We start from the raw sequence: 27,264 nt of genomic DNA on the forward strand, positions 1-27,264 counted from the left end.
CTTTCTATGTAGGTCTCTCAGTAGAGGATGGCAAGAGTCCTTGCATCTGCTGGCTTTGGTCCAATCTAATTTTTCAGGTCATATATCATGATTTCTTGGATGGGCTTGGATAGTACACTTGAAGAGAGACTGGACTCCTTAATTAGCTGATACCTGTGCATAGTATAAGGAACATTTCTTTAATCAGTACTAATTTAACAGATTTTGCCCCCCTGTTCACTCTAGTCTCCTTACTGTTGCTGTGGCTGTTAGAGCTTATTTTTGACTGGGTTATTTCTCTAAGCCAGTCATTCTGTAGAGAGCAACAGGGGAGTTGCAGGCTAATTAAGCCAGTACTGTTGCTGAAGGAAATATTTAATCAAGCCACTGCTTAAGACACAAATCGCTGTGATTTTTTTTTTCCCCTAAAATGTTCCTTACTTAATGAGATTGGAAGGATAATTAGAGTTAGGGGAATTCAGAATTCGTATGTAATTCTCCCATGATCTTCTCATGATCTCGCTATGACCGAGGGATGCCAATTCTAGGGAATGGGAGTTTGTACATTATTGGTTTCTTGATTTTTGAAAGGTTCATCTGAAGACAAGGAACTGAAGGGAAATTTTACTGAGCTTTCTGTACCAGAATGGCTGAAGAGTTTATTAAACAACCCTTATTAGAGTTAGTATATCTCTATGCATAAGTATAATTTATCCATCAAACTATATTTAATGACAAATTAGAGAACAGGTGGATGCTTAAAGTTCAGAAAAACAACTGGTATGTTGGTAGTGTTCCTTATACTTTTGTGTAGTTTCAAATAACCATTTTAGATTCTAGTTCTAATTGTTGAAATCAAAAGATTACCTGTCTAAATGATGGTGCAGTTACCTTCCATGTGGCATTACAGCAGCTATTTGTGATAGTTACAATGGTATTTTGTACAAGAGTGTAAGGCATTAATTTGAGTGTTTGTGTTTTGCCACTTGTACTAGCATACATGGATTTTCATACTGGAAAAAGGCTTTTCTAATTTGAATAATTTAAATATCACTATTTTCTCAATTCATGCATTTATATAACAGAGAATATCATGTGTCAGCTTATTTTTCAGGCCATATTCCCATTTTATTTACAAATATGTACATTAAAGTCACTAGATTTTGCCACAGATGTGCTCAAGATTACAGGTGTATTAACTGATACATCAAGGAGATGCTGAACAGTTCTCTGCCAAGTTAATATTTGCTAATCTTTAAAAGTGATATAAAAATAAATATTATTATTTTTCTTATTTGATTTAGCCATCATTTTAGTGAGCCTGATGTGTTGTAATAAATGTTACTGTTTCACGTGAGTATCAGCCTGACCCAAAATGCCTACTCTGGTTCCAGAAAAAGAAGTGACGTTCAGCAGGTTTAGGTATCAAAACACGATTTCTAATTAAAACTCAGCTATTTCTTCACTCCTATCAATTATTATTAGCCTCAGTTTTCATGAATCACTCTTTCAAGGGCAATGCCTGACGCAACTGCTGCTGTTGTACAGGCCCAAGGTATTGATTGTATGCCTGCTACTCAACAAGCACCAAAGATCTTACAATATAAAGGTGATGCCTGTACAAACAAGGACTGTTCTTCCCTGTCAACTTATCTCAGTTACAGAATGAAATGCCAATTTTCAGAAAGACAGACAAAAATCATGCATGTGAATAGTATATGGGGTGGGATGAAGAAAAGAAATGAAGGCAAGGGCATGACAAATGGATAGAATAATGAAGAGTCAATAACCTCCATACACCTTACAATAAGCTCAGAAATGCATATCAACATCTGTCAGTAAGCACCAGGAAACAAAGTAGGTGCCTGGTGTTTTCTTCAGTCTTCTTTCCCAGATAGTGGAAGACAAATGTTCACAGGTGCAATCCACCTACTAGCTGGGGAACAGACTGTGCTATAAAATGCACCAAAAGCTGGAATCACTGAATCAAAGCTGAATTAAGCTATTGTTTCACAAATAGCTAAAGGAAATACACATTCACAGCACAAAAATTACAGCTTCGCTGTTCTCTGCAGCATGTGAGACACTATGGAAAACCCTTCAGTCTGTTTCTTGAGGCGAAGGATGTATACTTTTTAATGTCCCTAGGGTAATGGAAAGTTATTTTCAGCACAATCAAATAAGTTTATATAACATGTTTTACATTAATTTGAATACGTATAAGATTGGCAGGGGGGTTGAACAACAATGCAATAATCTTTTTCTCTTTAGTCTTCACTGAAGTTACTCTTCCATGCTTCGTAGTTTTCATGATCTTGAGACATTTTATCAATATGAACATACTTGCTATCTTCATAATCTCTTCTGAATTATTTTACTTGCTACTAGCATCAGTTTGTAGCATAAGAAAAGTGATGTATACGTCACTGATCATTTAACAATTTAATATTAGCTTTCTGTTTTACCATTACAGGCTCCTTTACCATCAAAATTTGTATCAATATTACACGATCACTTGTTGAATTTACATTTTTTAGATTATTGCATTCGGTAGTGTCAGCTTGCATTGTTTCCAGGAGTTTTTCCTGAGTGTTTTCTGCAGGTTAGTTAGATATTTTGTTGTATTCCAAGCTCTCTTCAATGGTCTACGCTGGTTCTTGTGCAGTCTGCAAGGGACCGTAAATGAAGGACAAACAAAACTGTTAGCCACAGATACCCAAGAGGTGGAAAAACAAATTCTGAGTGATACAGTATTATTACATAGCTCTAAAACTGAAGAGTTTTGTCTTCTTTTTTCTTTCAGCAATAAATCATGGTGAAGAATCATAATACAGCTAAGAATTGCAACGAGGCAATTACAGCTAGAAAAAATTGCAGTGTCTAACTGTGAACTTGGAACAGACAGAGTAGCCATATAGGTTTGATTTTTAAGGAGATCAAAGCTGCTGAGATAATCAATGCATATTGTATTTACTCAGTGCTTTTATACTTGACAAGTCAAGAAAGTCATAGCTGCAGGTCACTCCAATGACTATCATGAGTAACGAATCTGACATGGTGCTTGTTGTCTGTTCCATACAATAATCAGTTCCAGAAACTTCTGAGCTGTATTTTCAGCAGTTTGTCTTTTGCAGTTCCTCACATCTTATCTCCCCAGTCAAAAAAGGGTGCAATCTGTATGTATGCAGAACAGAATGTCAAATATCACAAACCTTTTAACAGATTATTCAGTAGTGCCCTGCAGTCTCCACAATGGAGCCAGCAGTGAAGCAATTAGAAAGTAGTTCTGACATTGCCATGTCTTGGGGACTTACCTACCTTAACTTGTCAAAATTACTGTACACCAGACACTCTTTTAGGGAAAACACACACTTGGTGCCTCTTACCGCAATTCCTCTACCTCAAGACGGTAGTACCTAAGAAGGGCATTAATGGAGATTGTAAGCTGCACATCACAATAAATAGGAACAAGGATGGATAGAAAAATGTGCCAAAAATGCTTCTATAATAAAAATGGCAGAACACTGAAACTGGTCACAAGAAATTCTAGTATAAAAATCATGAAGACGAATTTAGGGGATAAAGAAGAATACGAGATGAGGTGGTGGTAGCAGAAAATAAGCAATTGCAGAAGAGGTACAAGAATGAAGAAACTGAAGGGATTAGAGAAATTCAAGTACAAGGATGGAAAATATACAAGCAGTCTAAACCAATGATTATCCAGTACGGCAAAATCCTTTCCTGTCCAGAATATGATATATTTTTATGTTAAAAAAATTATAAATTATTTGAGAAAGAAAATCAGAGGGAAATGTTTGTCTAGAAATCCAAATATTCCACTAAAATGTTGTGGTTTAAATAACAGCAATAAAGGAGAGAAGTCTGTAATAGAAACAGGCTATTTAGTAGGGTTCATTTAAACTCTAGCATAGTATTCAAAATGTGACTATTGTTTACAGTTTCCTGTTTAAGCGAAATATTTGTCCCAGTGAGAAAGTGTACCATGAAGAATGATTAATGCTTATTTATCTCTCTTGTAAATAAATATTCCTGAGGCTTTAACTTAGTGTAATAGTTTATAAAATATCCTGGCAGAATTTTGACCATTAGAGAATTTCAACAAAGAATTAAGTTGAGCTGTAAGAAACACTCTCTATAGTAACAGTAGAAAGGCTAACTTGCCAAAAAATTACCACAGGATGCTTGTTTCCCTTTGAGGTTCTGCCTCAATTCTGATCAGCTCTCTAGTGAGGTATTGAAATTAAAGAAGTTTCTGTGGTATTAAGCCCAACTTCAGAGCAAAAGAAGTAGGGAAGGTGATGTTTTCTTTCTAAGAGACTAGGCTGCTTGTGCCAGGGACTAGGAATGCAAGGTACTGGAAGAAGGATGAAAGATTGGGATCTAACAAAAAGTCTTGTGGATTGGTACCGATGAGAACTTGAATATTTCTTTCAAAGGAGAAAAAGCAGACTCTTAATCCTTTGAAAGATACAATTTTTTTAGATAGATAACCTTGACTCCCTGAAGGAAATCTCTTCAGTTACATTTAAATTTTACGAATTTGCTTTGCCAAACCTTTCCAAACCTCTGGAGTGTTCTGAATCTTAAATAATGCTCTCTTTCTAGAAATTCTGCCCGATCTGTTCCATGTGCAATTGCTGTTTCTACTGTGACTGTATCTTCTCCTAACTGAAAGAGGTTAATGGTTTGAATCTGGGAAAAGGTGGCCAAAAGAGTGTTGCTCTTGGGATCAGCAGCTTTCTCTCCCCTCCCCGCCCTGGCTTCAGAAGCTTTATTGCTTTTCTTCTAAGTTGCAGCACAGAAAGGATTAAAAAGGCTCTTTTCAGTGCTGACAGTACAAATTATTTCTTTAACTTTTCCCAGATGTCTAAAAAATAATTTTCCAAGTTAACACAGAGAATACAGGAGCTAAGTAAATTAAAGGAAGAAAAAGCAGAGAGGAATAAATGTTTATCTTCCATTGTGAAATTAGCATATGTGTAGATTACTTTTCATTTGATGGCTAAAAATGAATAAGCTATTCCTAATATGAGTGAAAAAAAAATCACATGCTTCATATTATTAAATTAAAGGATGTTTTTGCTCTTTTCTGGATGCTTTAAACAGATCTTTTGTATTCCTAAACAAAGCCTTCATTCACCAAGTTTTCTCCCCTCTTAAATTTGATAAGTGCATTGCATTGTCTTGTTTCAGTAAACTGTTACTGAAGGAACTCAAAACCAGAAGAAAATTGGTATTTACCCAGTCTTTGAGGAGGAAGGCATTTTCACTCTAAAGATATTACTATAGGAGTGTTTACAGGAAACTAGAAAAACTTGACTTTTCAATTAGCAAAATGCAAGTGGAGAAGGGTATAATCCTCCCTAAATATTAGGGGATCAGATGTAAATAACAGCAAAGAAAGCACTTAAAAGATAATGTAAGTATACAAACAAATTGGTATTAGTTGTCCAGGAGTAGATGTAGGCTGGAAATTGGCAGAAACTTTCTATACATCAAAGAACTGCAGTCCCAGAAGAACAAGGAATACAACTTCTGAAAGAGGGAGCTTGGTACATGTAATGGCTCAAAGTTGTGGTTGCATGAGACAGCAACAGACTGGACAAATAGAACTAGGTGCTCTTTTGAACTCCAGAATTCCCATTACTACTGGTACTTAAATACATTTAAACAGAATGGAAGGGATATAAATATCACACACACAAAAATTTACAGATAATAGGAAATAAGGGGAAGTCTCAAGTACTAGTGTGGAGGATACTGATAGTCCAAAGCTAGACAAGTTCAGACAGGAAAATGAAAAATGTCTGAGACTGGCAAAATGAGGCTAGATCTGGACAGCAGACTATGCATATGCTAGGAGCAGGTTAAGTTGAAAAAAACACATTGGAGTGTACAGCCACCAACTAAGGAATACACGTATACCTCTTACTTGAGATATGACTAAAGCAGTAATTGAAATTTTAAAAATACTAGAAGGAAATAGAATCTCAGGAAAAAGATTTCTAGATTTAATATAAATGATTCGGCTGTGGAACAGTTTGAAGTCAATGTTTCAACCTTTGCCACACCATGATCCTTAGAAAATATCTTCTGTCCACCTGCATTTAGCCTGGCTCAGCTCTTTTTGAAGCAGAAAAGGAAGGTTCTGCTGGTAAAGGATGAGTTTTGCTGCCTGTCAGTCAGTGCCTGCAACTTAAACCAAACCACAAACTTTCCAAAATAATGCTACAAATCTCTTCAGTGACTGAAGCAACTCAGGACTGAGTGGGAGCAGAAACAGATGTCTCCTTAGCTTCTCTTGCTTCTTGCCCATGAAGCTGGATAAAGACACCTCTTACATAGATGATAAAGCGTCTCACCTCTACACTGACATAAAACCAGTAGTCATTTTAAAAAGAGACATCAGTGCACCATTGTGCATTTATTCTTGAAGTGGGATAAAAGTTGGTTATTGTATTTTTCCCATTTTCTGATACAGATTTTCTTAGTTGAACATCAAATCAAGATAAAAGTATAATTTAAAATTGTAATATTAAACTTTCCTTATGATGGCATGATGTACTGGTTTTGGCTGGGTGTCATGGTTTAATCCCAGTTGGCAACTAAGCCCCACACAGCTGCTCGCTCACTCCCCTCACAGTGGGATGGGGGAAGAGAATCAGAAAAGTGAGAAAACTCATGGGCTGAGATAGAGACAGTTTAATAGGTAAAGCACAAGCTGCTCACACAAGCAAAGCAAAACATGGAATTCATTCACCACTCCCCACCAGCAGACAGGTGTTCAGCCAGCTCCAGGAAAGCAGGGCTCCATCACCCTTAACGGTTACTTGGGAAGACAAATACCATCACTCCAAATGTTGCCCCCTTCCTCCTTCTTCCCCCAATTTTATATTGCTGAGCAATGGTGTGATATGGTATGGAATATCCCTTTGGTCAGTTGGGGGTCAGCTGTCCCAGCTGTGTCCCCTCCCAACTTCTTGTGCCCCCCCAGCCTCCTCACTGGTGGGGTGTTGTGAGAAGTAGAAAAGGCCTGGACTCTGCTCAGCAGTAACAAAACCATCTCTGTATTATCAACACTGTTTCCAGCACAAATCCAAAACATAGCCCCACAACAGCTACTGTGAAGAAAATTAACTTTACCCCAGCCAAAACCAGCACAATGGGACAGAGTTAGTTTTCTTTGTAGTAGATGACATGGTGCCGTGTTTTAGATTTGTGACCACAGCGGTCATTTTTGGTGCCCAACGTGGGGCTTGAAGGGTTTGAGATAACAACAGACGTGACTGGATATACAACAAATATGACACAGTTCTGGGTGAACTACACCAGTGTTTTTAAACCTAAACACAAAAAGCCCAAATAGCAATAATACAATAGCGCTGAAATCCAAAACAGCTGTATGTGAAGCACTTCAACAAAGAAAGAGGCCTGTTTCTGGCTAGGCCAAAGACAGGACTGTAATTCTGCCCGCAAAGAAGTACTCAGGTAAGTTATGGAAGTAATATCTGCAAAAAGGCAGCTGCTGAAAGAGCTGGCACTGCAGACTAGCAGACAAAAACTGAAGCAAAGGAAGGTGTGACCTGCGGAATGAATACTAACAGCATGTGAAGTTTCCAGTTCTATGTCTTCTCCAGCCTGCGGTGAGCTCATCAACGTACACGCTGCCTTCAGCTTCCGGGTGCCTCGCAACACGCAAATCTGCCAAGGCCCCTAAAGTCAATCACTACGGAAACCTATTCCTGTTGCAGTTCCTTAATCACGCGAACTTTGTTACTGCCTCATCAACGCTGTGAAGGCTACCCACACTAAACGTGGGGAGGGAAAAGCATCAGTCAGGGGCAGGCACCGAGAGGGAGGGGAGGCCCTGTGGGGGAGGCCCCGCTGTGGAGGCCGCCAGCCTGCCCCTCCCGCCTGCTGCTCACTTCTGTGCCCCCACGAATGGGGCAGGGGAGGTGGTGGTACTGGGGCGACCTCGGCGTCTTTCCCACTGAAAGAGTGGCTGGCTCTTCTCTTTCTGTGAATCCTGAGGGGGTTTATTCGTGGGGAAGCTGTGGCTGGGGGAAAGCTTGCTTTGTATCAGGCCTCTGAGAATTTTGCTTCCTTGCTTTAGGATCCACCTTTACCATAGGGTGCAATTGTAAATTACTGATAATACTATCATAGTCGATTAGGGGATGCTGTCCCTCTTTACAAGGAAGCTGGTGGAGCAGCTGGTTGCTGTCCTGGTGCCAAATCTCCTCCTGGCTGTGCCTGAGCACTGTGGTGATTCTCAGTGCAATGAATGCCCTCAGGTATCTGAAGACGGGTTCAAATCCTGACAGTATACAAGACCTTGCCCATCGGCTTGTTTTATAGAACTCTTGAGTTACTCAGACTTCTGCAATGTGACTGTTGAAACAAAGTATTTCACCAACTGTTTTTACTACTCACTCTTCCTCATATTGTGCACTACTTTCCTTATTTAGACATTTCTCTTCCACAACAATGTATTTGTAATAGTTTTTATTTTAAAGCTTTTCCAAGCTCACACAAAATAACATTCCATATCGGTCTAAAAGGACATATCATGGTGGCAGTGAGGTTGGTTAGTAATATGTCTGTTCTCAATCCTTCTGTGATCCAAGGAAAATGTAAATATGGTGGAACAGTGATGTGACCTGGGCTGGATAAAAAAAGAATATCACACCTGAAGTGTTTCTATTCTATGCAAGAGAAGATCTGATCCCAGATATCAAAGATGATGCATTATATTACATGTGTTTGGGGTTCTTTTTGAAACTGAAATAGTTAGCCAAATTCTATATCCAGCTGGTTGTCTTGATTAGAAGAAAAGAATACTAGAACAGAAAATGTTTATAGAGAATGCATAAAAATCCTGGGGTTTTGGAACACATAAATACTCAAATGGCAGAACACTGCTCTTTGCCGCACCAACCGGCATTTACAGCTTTATTTGATAGCTCTTCACTAGGAAAGTAGTATAGCACTAGGGCAGGTTGTCCAGCTAAGCTGCAGAATTTCCATCTTCAGAGGTTTTCAGGACTCAGCTAGAAAAAGCCACTGGGAATGGGAGGACAGATTGGGTGATGAGGCTCTACAAACACCTAGCTGCAAATGTTAGCTAATCCCTCTTTCCATCTCTGAAAGGCAGTGCTGTGTTTCACAGCAACACTGAAAAATCATTGAGTGATGCCAATTTGAATACTTCTTCTATTCAGATCAGAAGCTTTAGGACTAAGAGAGAGAGCAAAATTATGTTGGTGTTTTTTTTTTTTAATTCAGATAAACTGAGATGTTACATTTGGGTGGTGTTGTCTTTGTAATGAATTCACAAATCAACAGCATATTCCAGTATTCCATATTCCAAAAGTTAGGATCCCTGCAACATTAGTAAAGGGTTAAGCTGTCTTTCCTGGTCAATGAATCAAGCACTTCAGTAAAATTCAATGTGCTGCTGCACTGTCTGTCGTGACTGGGAAAGACTAAAACTAGACTCTTGCTTGGGACTTGACAAAGATCTAGAATCTGTTGCAGTTACATTTCCCCATTCTGAAGCTCAGTACGGGTTTAGAGGCCACTTTCTGGAGGGTTTTTTTGTAATACCTTGATCAGCCTCGATTGGGATATGGATAATGAGGTATCAAATGGCTGAGCTGAGCACTGCTTACAGAGGAAATCACACTCTGGCAGTTGCTTTGCAAATTATATCTGATTTAGAAGTGGCTAAGAGTCCCAAATCAGAGCATAAGACATTTGGTCCATTCTCTGGTGTCTAGACCAGATCTGAAATAAAATTTAGTGGGTCTTAGGCAAATTTAGGTGCCACAGAACAAAACTTTAATTCTAAAAATGATCACTGACCACACACCTGAGTCTGCAGTCTTAAACCAGTTCCCATGTGCCTTATGTTCTGCTTCTGTCCATGCCTATAAATGACAGGATTAAGCAACTCAGCTCCTGTTTCATGCTACCTTCAGGATTTGAAGATCAGCATATTTTATAGGGCACCGAAGTACTTATTTCTGGGATTCCAGATTCTACTGTGGGAGCCAAAAGTCTTTTGAGTTGAGCATTGCAATACTCAGTGCTGTGAGAAACCCACTCCTTTTGTCTCTAGTTCCATGGAAGAAAGTCAGGTTAATTGCTTTTGAAAAGGAAGCAAATGAAGGTTTCACTGACTCCTTTTGAAAACACTGTCACTTGTTCTTAGCTTTCTTAAAGGCCTCAACTCACCTTCCCTTGAAGTCAATGGTTTCTTTCCATTTACTGCAACTGGAGTTTGCATAGACATATGCAGAACCTGTCAGTGGTTCCCTATCAGTTGCTCTTGCTCTATTAACAATAGTAAATCAGTTGAAATCACTTTTTTGATAAAATTGTTTTATCATTAAGAATTGAGAAATGCTACTGTTCTTTCAGCCATCTGAGTGAGTAACTCCAGGCTGTTAACATAACAGTCTGTCCAACATTCTCCAGCTGCCTCTTCTCCTCTTCACCATTCCCCAGTCTGTAGCTGGGATTCCACCACACTTCATATTCCAAGAGCCCATGTATAGGCATTTCTATATTAGCACGATGTTTTTCATGAATTAGTAATATCAGTGAACGCTGGGACATTTAGCTGGTTGTGGTTCTAGTTATAATGTAAACCATATCAATACTTTAAAATTTATTTAGGACTTTGTTTGACACAGACTTTGTGTATTGTTTCAAAAGCATTTATATACATCTTATGCTTTCAATCATGAATAACTCTGCAAAGTGTTTCTGGAGTATATGTCCTTATAAATGACATGTAAATACATTTAAACTCGATTGTACCTGCATTTATAGAATACTGATATAAAAGCTAGTATAGTTCTATTTCTAGAGATACCCGCCAGGTAGCATGAAAAATATGTTGTATATGGAATTTCTTGTCAAAATTTGCAGAACATCACTAGGCACTTCTAAATCATTGAAATATGTATCTCTTGCTGACTACTGCTTGTTTCTGGCACTGTGAGAAAGCAAAAGCACTATTTCTCTAAAGTATTATTAAAATTATTTGGATCTCATCAAAGCATCACAACTTTTTCTCTTTTTTTCCTCCTTTCAGTATGCACTTTTCTACTATATTGCCACTAAGTTCAAAGCCTTGACCCTTTTATGTTCATGATACTTGTTTGTGTGTGGAGAAGCTAGTGCCACATTGCAGGTTGAATTTTCCTTGCTTGCATATTAACACAGTAGCCCCAGGGTTTAAATAAGCATGATGTGGGTGCTTGTATTGGGTTTATGTGGCAAGGTCTTGGTAGCAGGAGAGTTACAGGGGTGGCTTTTGTGAGAAGGTGTCAGAAGCTGCACCCATGTTGGACAGAGCCAGTTCCAGTCGGCTCCAAGGCAGACCCACTGCTGGCCAAAGCTAAGCCCATCAGTGATAGTGGTAGTGCCTCTGGGGTAACAGATTTAAGAAAGGGTGAAAACTGCTGTGCAACAGCGGCTGGGAGAGAGGAGTGAGAATATGTGAGAGGAACAACCCTGCAGACACCAAGGTCAGTGAAGAAGGAGGGAGAGGAGGCGCTACAGGTGCCGGAGCAGAGATTCCCCTGCAGCCTTTGGGGAAGACCATGGTGAGGCAGGCTGTCCCCCTGCAGCCCATGGAGGTCCACCGTGGAGCAGATATCCACCTGCAGCCCATGGAGGACCCCACGCTAGAGCAGGTGGATGCCTGAAGGAGGCTGTGATCCCACGGGAAGCCCGTGCTGGAGCAGGCTCCTGGCAGGGCCTGTGGACCCATGGAGAGAGGACCCCATGCTGGAGCAGGTTTACTGGCAGGACTTATGACACCACAGGGGACCCACACTGGAGCAGTCTGTGCCTGAAGGACTGCAGCCCATGGAAGGGTCCCACGGTGGAGCAGTTGGTGAAGAATTGCAGCCCGTGGGAAGGACACACATTGGAGAAGTTCATGGAGGACTGTCTCCCATGGGAGGGACCCCATGCTGGAGCAGGGGAAGCGTGTGAGGGGCAAGGAGCAGCAGAGATGTGTGATGAACTGACAGCGACCCGTGTTCCCCATCCCCCTGTGCTACCTGGGGGGAGGAGGTATAGAAATTGCGACTGAAGTTGAGCCCAGGAAGAAGGAAGGGCAGGCAGTGAAAGGTGTTTTTAGATTTGTTGTTATTTCTTATTAGCCTGCTCCATGTTAATTGGCAATAAATTAAATTAATTTCCCCAAGTCGAGATTGTTTTGCCCATGATGACAGTTGAATTGTTGAGTGACTTCCCTGTCCATAGCTCAACCCATGAGCTTTCATTGTATTTTCTCTCCCCTGTCCAGTTGAGGAGGGGGAGTGATAGAGTGGCTTGGTGGGCACCTGGCGACCAGCCAAGGTCAGCCCACCACAGTGCTCAACAAAAAAGTTCCATTAAGATTGTTGTTGTGTTCTCTAATAGTTTTGTCATGTCTTCATTTTCACTCAGTTTACTGTATTCCCACTGATTTTCTGTCTTCACATCTGTAGAGTCTCTGTATCTGCTTCAAACAAAATAAATTTTGGGCTATGTAATAAACACCTCTTATAGTAGTCCTAGCATCACTGCAGTCTAGACAGCTCTTCAACCTCTTGAAAGTCCTTTGATTTACAGTTAAGTATTTACCTTATATTGGAAAATTAATGTCTTTATATTGTATCTTATCCCAAGTAAGCCTGCTATGGGATGAATATTTAATAGGTCACAGGGGCAACCTTTTATGTATTGCATAAGTTATGCAGATTTTGTATGCTTTCACATATGCAGCCAGCAATATGTATTTACTGTCTCTTTCTATATGCTTGTATTTTGCTTCTGCTCTGAAAACATTACACTTTACACTGTACATAGATAACTGACTTTTTAGACAGGTATTTTTTTATGACATGAAATATCTGTGAAAAGAATAAAGGTACTACAAGTGAATGGTGGTTATAAAGAATTTGATTTTTCTCTGAAAAGCATAAGCTGCACAGTTTTAGTAAAAAAAGAGTTGGTGGAACCTGACATATTCAGTGGGTACAGAAATTTTGCTTCTTGTTTCTTACCCTGCAAGAGTTGTGGTGCCTTTAACCTATAGCATTTGCAACTAAAATGTTTAAACCCCATTAAGGATTTAGAAAGCAAGTACTGTTTTCCACCGTATTTTCCCTAAATTGCTTGTTTCCATGCATTCAGGCATTTATCAATGTACAGTTGTCTTTTTTGGTAATACTTGGAAAACAAACAAATAAAAGAATGGTTCTAAATCATCTGTAAGTGATTTGTGTATCATTTTGTTGTGGGAGCTTTTTAACTTTGATCTGACATTGCCCTATTTCATTAAACTAAAATGTAGTAATATCATTAACATTTATCCTTCCTGGACCTACATGATGTTCTTAAAAAAAGTAAGGAGCTTAAAAAAAAGTTTCTTTTGTTTCCTTTTGAATTTTAGTGAAAGATAATCCTCTGCACTCCTAACTAAGCCAATTTATCCTTTAACACCTCTTCAATTCACATATTTACCAGGCCTTGGTTCATGGCCACTATCTATTAAAAGATAACTGGAGGACATTCCATTCACCCTCAATCACCAGTATTCCTTAAGTGGCCATAAAGCTTGGGAATTAAAGCATGTGTCCATTAGAATTAGTAAAATGTATAATAAATACAAGGGGTTTGAGAGAAGCTGCAGGATTGGTTAAAAGTATGGAAAGGCTTCAAAATGAGCAAAGACTGAAATTTTAGTAGTCTTTAGTTCAGGAAGAAGAGACACAACCGAAGTTTCCAGAATAACAAAAGGTGCAGGATGTGCATATTATGGCACACCTTAGAGTGGTGCAAACAAAAAGGACTTTAAAGACAACATATGTAAATCTGTTTCCATCACAGAATGTGCTAAAGTTGTGCAACTCATTGTGATATGACTGATATCAAGACCTTTGCATAATTAATTAACATGTATAGCTTTTTCTCATTAATGTATATTCCATTGCAACAGATGTGGTAAAAATAGAGAGATACGAGCTTTCGTGTAACTTGGCATGTTAACTTCCATGTGATAATGTGTGGGCAGGTACTACACTAGATACGCTTACTGCTTTATCTGCCCATCTTCCTTTGAAAATAGTTGTTAAAAAAAGATAACACACTGACCTCATACAGCAATTTTTGTGTGTGTACCAACATAACAAGATTTAAAAAGAATTAACTCAGTTTGCTTGTGTGAAATTTTCTTTCTCCCTTTCTCTCTCGTAGCATCACTGCAGATTCAGGTTTGTGTTCATACACTGTTTTTTTAGAATTAATGTCTACAGGATTAATAAAATAGTATCAGTCTTTTTAGCTTATGCTGAACCAAAATTAATTGGTTAATTGTAATTACAGATCATCTTCTCAGACAGTATTTTTTAATAGTCATTAGACATCAGGAGTTGTTTTCCCAAAGTTTTAACAGTTGCAAAACCTATTGTATCTGTGGGCATGGAGTCACAGAGCAAGTCTATTGGTTTGTGGACTTTTAATGAAAACATGTCAGTGCTGCCACCTTTTGGACATTCCTTAAGTACTTACTGCAGAAAACTAGGATCTGATTAACGAGGACAATATTCACGAGGGATGTGGGGAAAACGTCAAAGTATTAACTTTGAAAAAACGTCCTGCTGTGGACTTTGATTCCCTTCTTAAAAATGCATTCATGCTCACAAGTACACAGCTTTGTGAGTGTGTAGGGATCTCCCTATGTTAAATGTCGTGTACGCTGAAGAATAGTTTATGACCTAAAATCTTAAAACACATTGCAGTTACCTTTTTCTGTGCTATTTAATGAATTTAGTTATCCATTCCTCAGATAGAATTCATTTTGCTTATGGAAACGCACAGTTTCCATCAGGGCCTTCTAGATTTATTTGTCCTCATTGCATTTGAAGTATTTATTTGGGGGCCTGATTATTCAAAAATGTATTTTCTGTCTGGGAGACTGAAAGGTAAAAGGTCAGCAGATCAGTCCAACCTGGGAAAACCCAAAACACTCTGCTTTATCTGAATTAAAAGAAAAATATCGACCCAGAGAAATGCTGGAAGCTGTTACATGAATGCCTAAAACAAGAGTGGTGTGGCTCTTCAGGAAGAAAAATTCCTGCCTTCCTTTCTTGGGAATTAGATCTGAATTTTTGGTCCTTGCTATAGAAGGTACACTAATATTTCTGACAATGTGGGTGTTTCCCTCCTTTCTCAGCAAACAGCATTCCAGGAGAAAAACTTGGTGGAACAATCAGTCAGATCAAACTTTGCAGCGCCAGATACAGTTCAGTGAATAGCTATCCCTAACAAACTGCTCAGGGGAGTGTACTAATATCCTACCAAAAAAACACAGAGCATTTAACTATATGGGTCTTTCCTGTGACAAGGAAACAATAACTCCTTACCCACCACTAGACTCTTACACAGTAAGAAGGAATTTGGTTCCTGTTGACATACTGGGTCATGGTCGAATAGCAGAAGGGCTCATAGTCACCTTCCTCATGTATTACTGACTACAAGGTATGGTGACCTGCTCTATGCAGTAGTTACAGATTGTTATGGGTTTCATAGCATTGCAGTCTAGCACAAGTTTACTTCTGGTGTCTTGCCTATTATCCTGAAATATCAGTACAATGAGTCTGACTTATTTATATCTATTGCTGCTACTAGTTGTCATTTTAGCATTTATATATTCATCATAATTTTTTATCTGTCTTTGTAAACATACTTCTTGAAGTGGAAAAATTATCAAAACTTTGTGTAGTACTCTGACAACAAAATTAGAAAAAAAAGACATAGTCTGGCAACATAATTAGAAACAAGACAACATTTAATTTAAATAAAAAACTTTATTAACAATGTAAAACATTTAATATCTTACAGTCTGAGATAATTCTGGCATGCCCTATAAGAGTTAATACTTAGTGATATGCAGACACCATGCTTTGAATTCTATTGGAAACAAAATGGGTTGGTGTTGTGTTTTACATTGTTTAATACACCTTTTAATAAATTATTTATTTTTTTCCAAAAGCCTGTAGAGATACTATCAGCTTAAAAGGAAATCTGTTGCTTCTATGCATTATACAGTATGTAGATACTATGATTTCTCTGTATTTACAAGTTCTAAATATTTTCATATATGGTTTGTGTATCATAAATTAAGATATTTTTCTATGAAGCTTTTAAATTGAGATATAGTGGAAGACTAAATATGAATGAGAGCACAAAAAGCAGCTGGAGATTTTGTGCAAATTCTGTTATAATATTGTTTAAATGTTTTAGAACTTCAATGCTTTTACCATTAAATAGTTTTCTATGCTGAAAGACTGTTAGAATATGATCAAGTATTTTAATATGATACTAATAAGAGTACTGTACTATGCACAAACTTTTTAGCTGCAGTTCAAACAAGAAAAAAAAATTTAAAATTATCTATTAACGATAATTCATGTGTCTTTTTTCTGAGTGGTTGAAAGTAAGCATGCAAAACATACTCTTAAAAGTTTTAAAAACATTCTTAGTTATACTAGATCTATTCCACAGCTGGTTTTTGACCACCATAACTTTAAACTATTAAAACCCTTATTTTGAGAAGAGGGCTGGAGCAGAAGAGAAAAAGGAATAGAGTAGTGTAGAAAATGTACTTTATAATCAACAGTAGCAATGTTCATCTTTTCAGTGGTCAAATAATAGTGGTTTAATCAAAGTTAAGATTTTCTTGGTGCTTCTGTGCTTAATCTTCTAACTTGAGACAAGACAACACAGTCCAAAGAATCTTCGCTTCCGTCTTCTTACCAATGGATAAGGAGTCAAGTTTAGGAGGCTGCTATCATCTGTGATGAAAAAACCCACATTTTAATACAAGCATGTACACATGCACACACAGAGAAGAGTTTGTATCATTTATGTGTCCTAACAGCACCTACATGATCAAGTAATAGATCCCATTGTTCTAGGCATAGAGTAAATAATAACATGGATTTTGTATCTAAGAGTCTTACAATGATAATTATCATGATCTCCATGATAATACAATAGAAATTTTGGCAAGAAGAATACCAGTTCAGTGATGAAACCTCAATTAAATTGTACCTCCAGTACTGGGAGACGTAAGACACAATAATCCTGCATGGATGAATGATGTTAGGGTCCCAAATAAAACCTAAAGTAGCTTGAGATCTTGCAGACATGCAAGTTTGAAATGTCGATCCTAAGGTTAAATTCTGTCTTAATTTAAACACTTAAAAAACCCCATTATTGGGTGGCCATTTGTGCACATCAGGGGGAATTTCCATTTAAAACTGCAACACTGGAACATCTTGGCACATCAAGAGAAAAAGCACTTATCTGGCAAAGTTAGCACAATATGCTTACCCTGTTTCTGGTTAGCTTTCTACCTCTTATTTATTTCCTTTTAAATTCATATAAAATGTATATATTAACGTATATATTAGTGCCTATACTTATGTTAACTCATGCACTGTCAGTGAGCTATCTTGCAAAATCTTTAGAATTCACTTTGAATTTGAGCCATCTTCAGGCATGGTTTCAGGCTAAGAGCTATGCCTCATTATGTTCCTATTCTGGTTACATCAGGGTCCTAGTTTTTACTGGAGGCTCTAGACACTACTGTAAAACAAATACTTAACTATAAGAGCATAGGTAAGACATCACTTAATATTGTGACTCAAGCTTATGAGCCACATCAACTAAATTTCTTATCACAGTAACCTTCCTGCTGTCACTTAGGAGAATTCCATATAAAAAACCAGGTCTGTGAGCCACCAGCAACATTATGTAAAGCTTTTGTGGGCCTGCAATCTTAACTCTGTTCTGGCTGTACTGAAGCCACTGAAATCAACAGCAAAACACTCATTTACTGAAAGCAGGATCAGGTCTTGTAAAGATCAACTTATTCAATGGCATTCATTCATCTCATAATCATTCTCTTAAACAGTGCTTGTAATTCATATACAGTCCAGACCATATTAATTGCCTGTAATGTTGTTTCTTTGTTCTATTTACTTATACTGTTATCTATCTATAATTAATTAAAGGTCTTGGAATATTTCAAAAATTTTAAGTGCTGTATGAATAATGAGTATGACTGTCCATTCCTGAGGCATCCATTCTCAGAAGTCATCTGTAAACTATGATCACAGCTGGAGTCTGTGGGAGCTGCAAAAACACCATTTATGATTACCTGATCCCGGGGCACGTCTCAGAGCTTTTAAGCTCCAGCTGACACGTTTCCCATCCTGCTGCACAGGTGATCAGTGATTTTCTCACCAGTGTTGAAGGGCAGTGTAGACACCAGACAGCAGAAAAGAATTCTGTATGCCTTCATCTCTGTTCTGAATTCAAGTTTCTATGTGCTTTATATCCCCTAAATTTGTCTTTTCTTTCCTTATTTCCACAACACTTCTTTCTTCTAGGCTAGGCACAGACTTTATGGCATTTTTCCAGTTTTTACAATGGCACATCTGTATCATGTATCATAAGCAATTCCCTTTCTCCTTTCACATAATTTTGCATCAAGCAAATCCTGCCATAAACTCTTAAATTGTATAATGAATTCACACATTCTATATTCATCTCTTACCATATTACGATGAATGCTAGAATGCTTAGTTACTTGGGACAAGATTTAGGACACATTAGGCATACTTCATCAGCTGCCACTGTGCAAAGACTCACAGCATTTAAGAAATACACATAGTCAAGAAGAAATCAAAAAGGAAAATTATTATCTTTTAAATGTTGTTCACATGAAGGAAGAGAGTCCCTGTAGATGTGGAATATTTAACACTGCTGGGCCACAAAAGGAAGGCCTATTGCTAAATACATGCATAGGATGGAGAACCTGCACCCCCATACATTTGTATGGGGTGCCTTATAGCTGGCTACTGGGAAAAGCAGGCTGTTAGCAGATCCAAGGCAAGTATCCTTTCTGCATAGAGTCAGTGTCATGTCACAGAAGCTACAAGCCTTGTAGGGGTAAAGCAAACCCCATCACTCAGTAGGATCCCTATCAGTCTCTGCAATTTAAACCTTTACTACCTTTGAAAAAGAAAGCCTCCTGACACGGGAAATGAGTTGTGCTGCTGCCTTCATGTCATCAGGGAAAGTCTATTATTTTATCTATGGATACCATATCTATAAAATTCCAGAATGCCTCATGTGAAATGCAAGAGGCCAAAGTTCACGTACTCCGTTCTGGCTCACTGAATCAGTAGGGAAGAGACTTCACCTAGATTTTTCTTTTTGTAATGTCTATAAAAAAAAACCTAGATTATTTTTGATCTAATGGAAGGCAAACCCTTTAATTATCTTCATTTTCCTTACATGAAGAAAATATAAAACGTACCTTGATTTTTCAGTGGTAAGGGCATAGTCTCCCTGAGTTTACTTAAAAGGTTTTTCATTTCTCTCATATCTCTGTGGAAACAAAAGTTGAAAGAGATACAATAGAACAGCAGTTGAAGTCTATGGGCAATGGCTTACAGTATAGCTTTATGGTTGACAAGAAGCTCAAGATGACCAGGCAATGTGCATCTGCAGCCCAGAAAGCCAACCGTATCCTGGGCTGCATCAAAAGAAGCATCATAAGCAGGTTGAGGGAGGTGATTCTGCCCCTCTACTCTGCTCTGGTGAGACCCCCACCTGGAGTACTGCATCCAGCTCTGGGGGCCCCAACATAAGAAAGATATGGACCTGCTTGAGTGGGTCCAGAGGAGGGCCACAAAGATCATCAGGGGGCTGGAGAACCTGCCCTATGAAGAAAGGCTGAGAGGGTTGGGGTTGTTCAGTGTGGAGAAAGGAAGGCTCCAGGGAGATGTTATAGCAGCCTTTCAGTACCTAAAGGGACTTAAAAGAAAGCCGAGAGGAACTTTTTACAAGGGCATGTACCAAGAGGACATGGGGTAATGGTTTTAAACTGAAATAGGGTAGATTTACATTAGATGTAAGGAAGAAGTTCTTCACTGTGAGGGTGGTGAGGGACTGGAACAGGTTGCCCAAAGAGGCTGTGGATGTCCCATCCCTGGAAGTGTTCAAGGCCAGGTTGGATGGGGCTTTGAGCAACCTGGTCCAGTGGAAGGTGTCCCTGCCCATGGCAGGGGGGTTGGAACTAGATGATCTTTAAGGTCCCTTCCAACTGAAACCATTCTATAATTCTAAAAGTTTTTAACTTTTTAAATTAGCAAATATGACACTCATCATTAAGGAGGGCCAGGAGGAGGATCCAGGGAACTACAGGCCTGTCAGTCTGACCTTGGTGCTGGAGAAGGTTATAGAGCAGATCACCTTGAGTGCCATCATGCGACATGTACAGAACAACCAGGTGATTGACCCAGTCAGCATGGTTTTATGAAAGGCAGGTCCTGCTTGACCAACCTGATCTCCTTCTACGACAAGATGACCCGCTTAACGGATGAGGGAAAGGCTGTGGATGTTGTTTACCTGGACTTTAGTAAAGCCTTTGTCATGTTTCCCACAGCATTCTCCTGGAGAAACTGGCTGCTCATGGCTTGGAAGGGTGTACTCTTGCTTGGTAAAAAACTGGTTGGATAGCTCAGCCCAAAGAACAGTGGTGAATGAAGTTAAATCCAGTTGGTGCCCAGTCACTAGTGGTGGTCCCCAGGACTTAGTATTGGGGCCAGTTCTGTTTAGTATCTTTATCAATGATCGAATGCACCCTCAGTAAGTTTGCAGATGACACCAAGCTGGGCGGGAGTGTTGATCTGCTTGACAGTATAAAGGTTCTACAGAGGGATCTGGACAGGCTGAATCGATGGGCCAAGGTCAGTTGTATGAGGTTCAGCAAGGCCAGGTGCTGCGTCCTGCACTTGGGTCACAACAACCCCATGCAAGGCTACAGGCTTGGGGAAGAGTGGCTGGAAAGCTGCCTGGCAGAAAAGGACCTGGGGGTGTTGGTCAACAGCCAGCTGAATATGAGCCAGCAGTGTACCCAGGTGGCCAAGAAGGCCAACGGCATCCTGGCCTGTATCAGAAATATTGTGGCCAGCAGGAGCAGGGAAGTGACCGTTCCCCTGTATTCAGCACTGGTGATGCCGCACCTTGAGTACTGTGTTCAGTTTTGGGCCCCTCACTACAAGAAAGACATTGAAGTGCCAGAGTGTGTCCAGAGAAGGGCAACAAAGCTGATGAAGGGTCTAGAGAACAAGTCTTAGGAAGAGCAGCTGAGGGAACTGGGGCTGTTTAGCCTGGAGAAAAGGAGCCTGAGGGGAGACCTTATCGCTCTCTACAACTGCCTGAAAGGGGGTTGTAATGAGGTGGGTGTTGGTCTTTTCTCCCAAATAACAATAGGGAGTGATAGGACAAGAGGAAACGGCCTCAAGTTGTTGCAGGGGACATTTAGATTGGCTATTAAGAAAAATTCCTCCATTGAAAGGGTTGTCAAGCATTGGACCAGGCTACCCAGGGAAGTGTTTGAGTGACCATCCTTGGAGGTATTTAAAAGATATGTAGATGTAGCATCTAGGGTCATGGTTTTGTGGTGGACTTGGCAGTGCTAGGTTAACAGTTGGACTCGATGATCTTAAAGGTCTTTTCCAACATAAACGATTCTATGTTTCTATGACTCCATATGCTGAAATAATGGAGCAATAAATACAAAAACTTATTGGCCAAGCATTTCATTCACATACATGTATCAGAAGATGCATACCAAAATAAATGGCAGTAGATTTAATAAGGGAGCACTTTTAAGCCAGGCTGATAGTAACTAGTTGCATCTGGTCCAACTTTGTGATCTATTCTGGCTCTGGAGTATCCCATATTAAATGAGTTGGTGGGCACAACGTGATCCTAGTGGCAAAATACACAGTATGCCTTAAAATTAGCACAAGCTAGTACTAATGTCAACTTAATACCCCTTATCAGCATTTTGTAGCTTGTGCCATGAATGCGTTTCATTGTTCAGAAGGAAATTATAATACATGTAGCTAATCCATGACACTTAAGCTCCCTGCACACTGAGTGAAAATTTTAGAATCAGGGCTATCATTCTCACCCCTCTTAGGAGGACTCTGGCATGAAATTTTCTGAAAGACAGAAGGTGGAAAATATGATAATAAAGTATCAACTCACAAAGCAAGTTACATTTGGATGTGTTTTGAGAGAGGCCAGAAGTTGCAAAAAGGTTCCTGTTTTACGGATAGATGACAGATGAGCAACTTTGCCTGCAGGCTTCTAATGTCTTAAGGCTTTCAGGATTTAAAAACAATGTGATCTTGCCTCATTCATCTACATATAAAATGGTTTTTAGAAATGAAGCAGCATGACTAATAAGACATTGCTCAGTTTTATTCTCCAAGTTACTTTCTCAGTAGAACAGAGCTTCATTTTATATAAACAAACATGATAACCATTAAAATATCATCAGCAGCTTAATATACAAAGCCATCAAAATAGGTATTTTTTGCAAAGAAACGCTGGCCATCAGGATAACTCTCTACTAAAGGGTCTCATTTTTTGTCTTTCAACTGCATACTTAAGAGGGTAAGAGAAGTCTATTTTGACAAACCTATGGATGATGTTCCCCTCCCACGGCTTCCACATTCATAACTATGGGCAGAAACAACGGAAATGAACTAGATTCTATGCTTTCCATTTATAAATGCAGAACCGCAGGCCAGCAGATTTCAGGTAGAAAATCAGAAACCACTCAAGAGGAGACAAAAGCTGCCTGTTTTAGAGAACCTGGCCCACTAGCAACATCATTTCCCACCCTTTGTTTTGACAATTACCCTCTGGTAATTAGCCTAATTAAGGATGTCACTTCTTTCTGCCCTTCGTTTAGGAGTTGCTCACAGATATGTTAAATGTAACAGAAATGTTAACAGGTTATTTAATTTACTAATACCTTTTATAGTGGCAACACCAGCTGCCTAATTGGAAAAGACTAAATAAACCCCAGACAGAAGTTTGTTTTGTTTAGGAATGAAGTGCTACACATACCTTTCAGTGTTTTCAATGTCTGTGGAAACCTGCCATAAATGCTGTTGAATATCTGTTGGTGATGATGATGTGTCTTCTAAAATAGGTACTTCGGAACTCTCCTCCACTTTAGTATCTAGGATCTTGGGTGGGGCACAAGGTTCTTTTCCTTTAAAATATTTCAACAAGGACATGGTTTAGTGGGCATGGTTAATGGTTGGACTCGGTGATCTTGAAGGTCTTTTCCAACCTAAATGATTCTATGATTCTATGAACAAAACATATATCTATATTATTTATTAATTAAATGTATACTCGGATAGATCTTGATATAATTCATGTTGCACAGTATAAATGAAGAGATTGAGTGGTGAATGCAAACTCTGAGTAAGAACTGTTCGGAAAGAGAGCAGACCACACCAATCTGCTAATCAAGAGTGCTGCTATATGTTACTCCTACCAAACAAAACCAAGAGAAGTCCCATGCAGGCATGTGTGGAGCTTAGAATTTTACATAGCATTATGAAGTTTCAGTTAAATTCCAGTGGCTCACATGTGACACAAAATAAGAGCCAGAGGACAAAACAGAACAAAATAAGTAAGGAAACTACAGCACACATTCTGAAAGCAACTTGAAAAACTTTGACAAAAAGAACATTGCAATTCATGTCTCTTAGTATCCCAACAATACTGAGGGAAAACAAAAGACAAAAATGTGCAGTTTTGTACTTGGTGATTTTAAAAGCAATACATAGCTGCCACCACTCACAGCCCAACACGCATTATATTCTGAATTTCCATGCTTACACTTGCCTAATTCATGCTCACTATATGAAAATGAAATGCAGTGTTGGAATTGAATGGGGGCTTCATGACAGATCTGCCAGGGCTTTTGTCAGGGAGAGAATGGGATAAAGGATGTGGACCATGATAGTGGAGCATGCAAGAGAGTTGAGTACTGGTGGGATTTTTTGGTATCCTTGCAAACCTCTTGTGGACTGTCTGATGGTACTCCTTTTCTGTAGTGGCAAGCACAGTCCTGGCACCAAGTACATTTAAATGAGAACATTCAAATTGGAGTGCATCCCAGACATTTTACTGAGAAGTTAAAGTTTTTCCCCCTCAGTTCTCTCATGAAACGGAGTAAACAATCCCAGAATGAAACAAATAAAACTTTCTAAAAATAGAGAAAAAAATGTCAATGTTTAAACCAGTGGTGTGAGGAGTTGAGTAGGAAATATTTTTTCATCTCACAATTTTTGCAATTTGAAAAATTTTCACATCACGACAAACCTGAGTAGTTCCTATAAGGTTTGACAAAGAGCAGGAAAAACAAGAACAGCTAATAGAGTAGTAGTCATTTTGCCCATTTTTCTGGGACACTACAGGCCAAGGCTGAAGACCATGCTATATTGCTCTTTCACATCACAAATAAGTATTCCCACTATCAGGAATGTAACCTTGTTTTTTTAAAACTAGAAATTCCTGGATCTTAAGAAACTCTTTTGGGGCAGGTTCTCTAAACTGTTGTATTCTGGTAAATTATTCTTCTACTGAAAAAAAGTATTCTTGGCTACTTGTCAGAATGTCACACTAGACATTACTTACCACAGAAGATAATAAGTTTAATGTTTTCATTACTTTTTAAAGTCAGTAGGAAACCCTTTTCTCTGCTTCCCTCCCAACTAAGTCATCTAACTCTGATTCCAAGAGATTGCATGACCTGACATAACAAGTTTACCATCTATAAAAGAATGATGTCCTGTGTCCTTTCTCTGCTGCTTATTTTGGCATTCACTGCTAACGTGTGCTTTTCCAGATGCCTCTGTGAGCCACTTTAAACCATCAAATAGTACAAGATTACCCCAGTAAAAGGAAAAATAAAATGTGAAGTTTTATGATATTGCAGTGATTTGTCAGGTCAGTAAAGAACCCTACATGTTTGAGAGCAAGTGCCAGAGGAGGAGAATGATCATATGGCTAGAAGCAGTGGAAGGGAGGCAGAAGTGAAGGCATGATAAGGGTGGGGAGATAGAGAGGAAGGGATCAAGATCTTTCTGGTGGTAACAAGCTATTACGCTGACTCAGTTGCTTGTGGAACACCAGTCTAAGTCTACTTCCCAGACTATATGTTTTACTCTGTATCACCCTGTAGGTATAACTTTCAAATTTTTCTAGTTCTTAACTGCAGCTTATGCTGTTATTTTAAGGTAGTTCATATTGCACAATTTAAATTGTTCACTTGTGCAAGCTTCATTATTCATTATTTTTCCCATTACAAGAAGCCCATAACACAACATACTGTTACCAATATGTCACTTAAAGCTTCTTTGTAAAAGAGGGTTGCCCCAGGGAAACCATCTAATTTGCCACCGATACCACAAGGTGTTACTGCTGGAACTGGGTATTAGCTAATTCTCCCATTATTTTGAAGTGTTATGTTGGAAATGTGACCTGACCTTTGGTGACATGCTGTCAAGAACAACCCTGTCTGTAGATGCATCCTTCAGAGATTTGGAAGGTGTTTCAATGGAAACAATAACAATACTAGATGAAATAACAGTAAAGGTTCTTTTTCACAACTTGAGAACAGAAGCACTGTAACGTTCTTTTTGTTAGCACAAAGGCAAGCTCTTGCAGATTTAGCAGAATGAACGGCACAGATTTCTTTTCAACTGAAAAGAGCTCTTTACCAGTAATTCTGTTGTATTGTGAACAATTCATGAAGCCTTTCTTGTATTTCAGAGCATCTGCTCAATCACTCAAAAACAGTTGAAGAGTCAGCTAATAATAAAGGCTTTGCTTGAATAATGTATATGACTCAGGCTTAACATTTCTACTACGTGGCACAGCCTGTAGAGAAACAAAAGCTCTTTAATCTTCTCATCCTTCTAGTGGTGGTAAGGGTATCTTTTGTATTACATGTTCTTAAAATAGGGATATGCATCCTAAATTTTACTTTCAATTTAGTCAGTGGAAAGACTTTCATTAATTTCAGTTGGAGTTTGATCATGCACCCAGGGTTGCCAGAGGTATCCACATACACTTGCTGTTCTTGCCAGTTGACTAGACAGAAGCTCTTTTTACTGTGTAATTTTAATATAAGGTGTGATGTATTCTTTGTCTTCTAGCCTCTAATTCAGCTTATTTTTTTTACTTTAAGAAGCAGAAAATGACTTTGGTATGAAATTAAATTCATTGAATTAAATAATGCTGAAGATCAAACTTGAGTGAGGATAAATAAGAGCGTAGAAAATGATCATCAGTTCAGTAAGGTTACACACATCATTTGTGACCACTGTGCTTATGTGTCTCACCTGTTGTGCTCCCTCCTGCTTCTGTGGTCACCTTTGTGTTTGCATCGTGCTACCCTACGCACCTACTCTTAGTCATCACCTACTTCGCAGAGAAACTTACATCATGAAAAAAACATCTACTATAAGTCCCTCAGAGCTAGTTAGATTTCACTGCAGATGAATTTGAAAGATCTTTGAGGGGAATAACAGAATTTCAAAGCTGAGAGAATCCCTCTCAAGAAGATGGCAGCATTTGCATCACGCTTCTAACCTGGCAATTAAGGATGAATACACAAGCTATAGATCACAGCTAAAGTAAATGAAAAGGAGAACATAAAAAAGGGGAATAGGGAAGAATCACGTGGGAAGTAAAAAAGAAATGTGGCAAATATGGCTAACAGCCTGATGAACTTCATTCCTGACTTACACTTGGGACCTGCAGAACTCAGAGGTTGTCTCACTGGAAATATTATTATTAAGGAAAATGTAATAGGAACAATAAGTCTGTGGTAGAAGTTGTGTTTTCCTCCTTTCATGCTTGTTTTTGTTCTATTCATTTTGGCCTCTTCACAGTATCCACATGAGAATGGGTGATTCTCTGGATTTTTTTAGTGCTTGTTTCTCCACACCTCTGTGCTTCTCTTCTCTCTCACATCTCATCCCTCTTGTGTAAGTAATATGTGAAGTAATTACATATATCTACCATTCTTTAAATAGAATGCTGAAATTGTAGCACATCCTTTAAACAATCCTTCCTTTCTCCTTCAAAACTCTAAATAGCATGTAATTTAAACAAAGCTAAATAAAACAAAAATCCCTTCACTGAATTGAGGGTTTATTTTTTTAATCTGTAATATAAGCTATCACAGGCTTTTAGGTACCATTTTAAGGAAATATGTTGTTATCACAAAACACATACTGGAAAAACAACAATTATGCTATGAACTTCTTGTATGGTACACGACACACACTCATCTGAGAT

General features: G+C 38.8%; 1 protein-coding gene across 2 annotated transcripts in view; it reads right to left on the bottom strand.

Annotated features, from left to right (window-relative positions):
• Window positions 1-15,852: 15,852 nt before the first annotated feature.
• The window catches only part of LOC115336642 (regulator of G protein signaling 7 binding protein), a 65,377-nt gene continuing 53,965 nt past the window's right edge, over window positions 15,853-27,264 (bottom strand). For both annotated transcript variants that reach the window (XM_030004000.1, XM_030003999.1), the window contains 3 exons: window positions 23,008-23,155; window positions 19,394-19,464; window positions 15,853-16,859 (listed from right to left, as the gene is read on the bottom strand). In XM_030004000.1, the coding sequence (XP_029859860.1) occupies window positions 16,768-16,859; window positions 19,394-19,464; window positions 23,008-23,155 (311 nt within the window). In that variant the 3' untranslated portion in view covers window positions 15,853-16,767. The remainder of the gene's footprint in view (window positions 16,860-19,393; window positions 19,465-23,007; window positions 23,156-27,264) is intronic.

Source organism: Aquila chrysaetos, chromosome Z (genome assembly GCF_900496995.4).
Source record: "Aquila chrysaetos chrysaetos chromosome Z, bAquChr1.4, whole genome shotgun sequence".
In the NCBI taxonomy this organism is placed as follows: Eukaryota; Metazoa; Chordata; class Aves; order Accipitriformes; family Accipitridae; genus Aquila; species Aquila chrysaetos.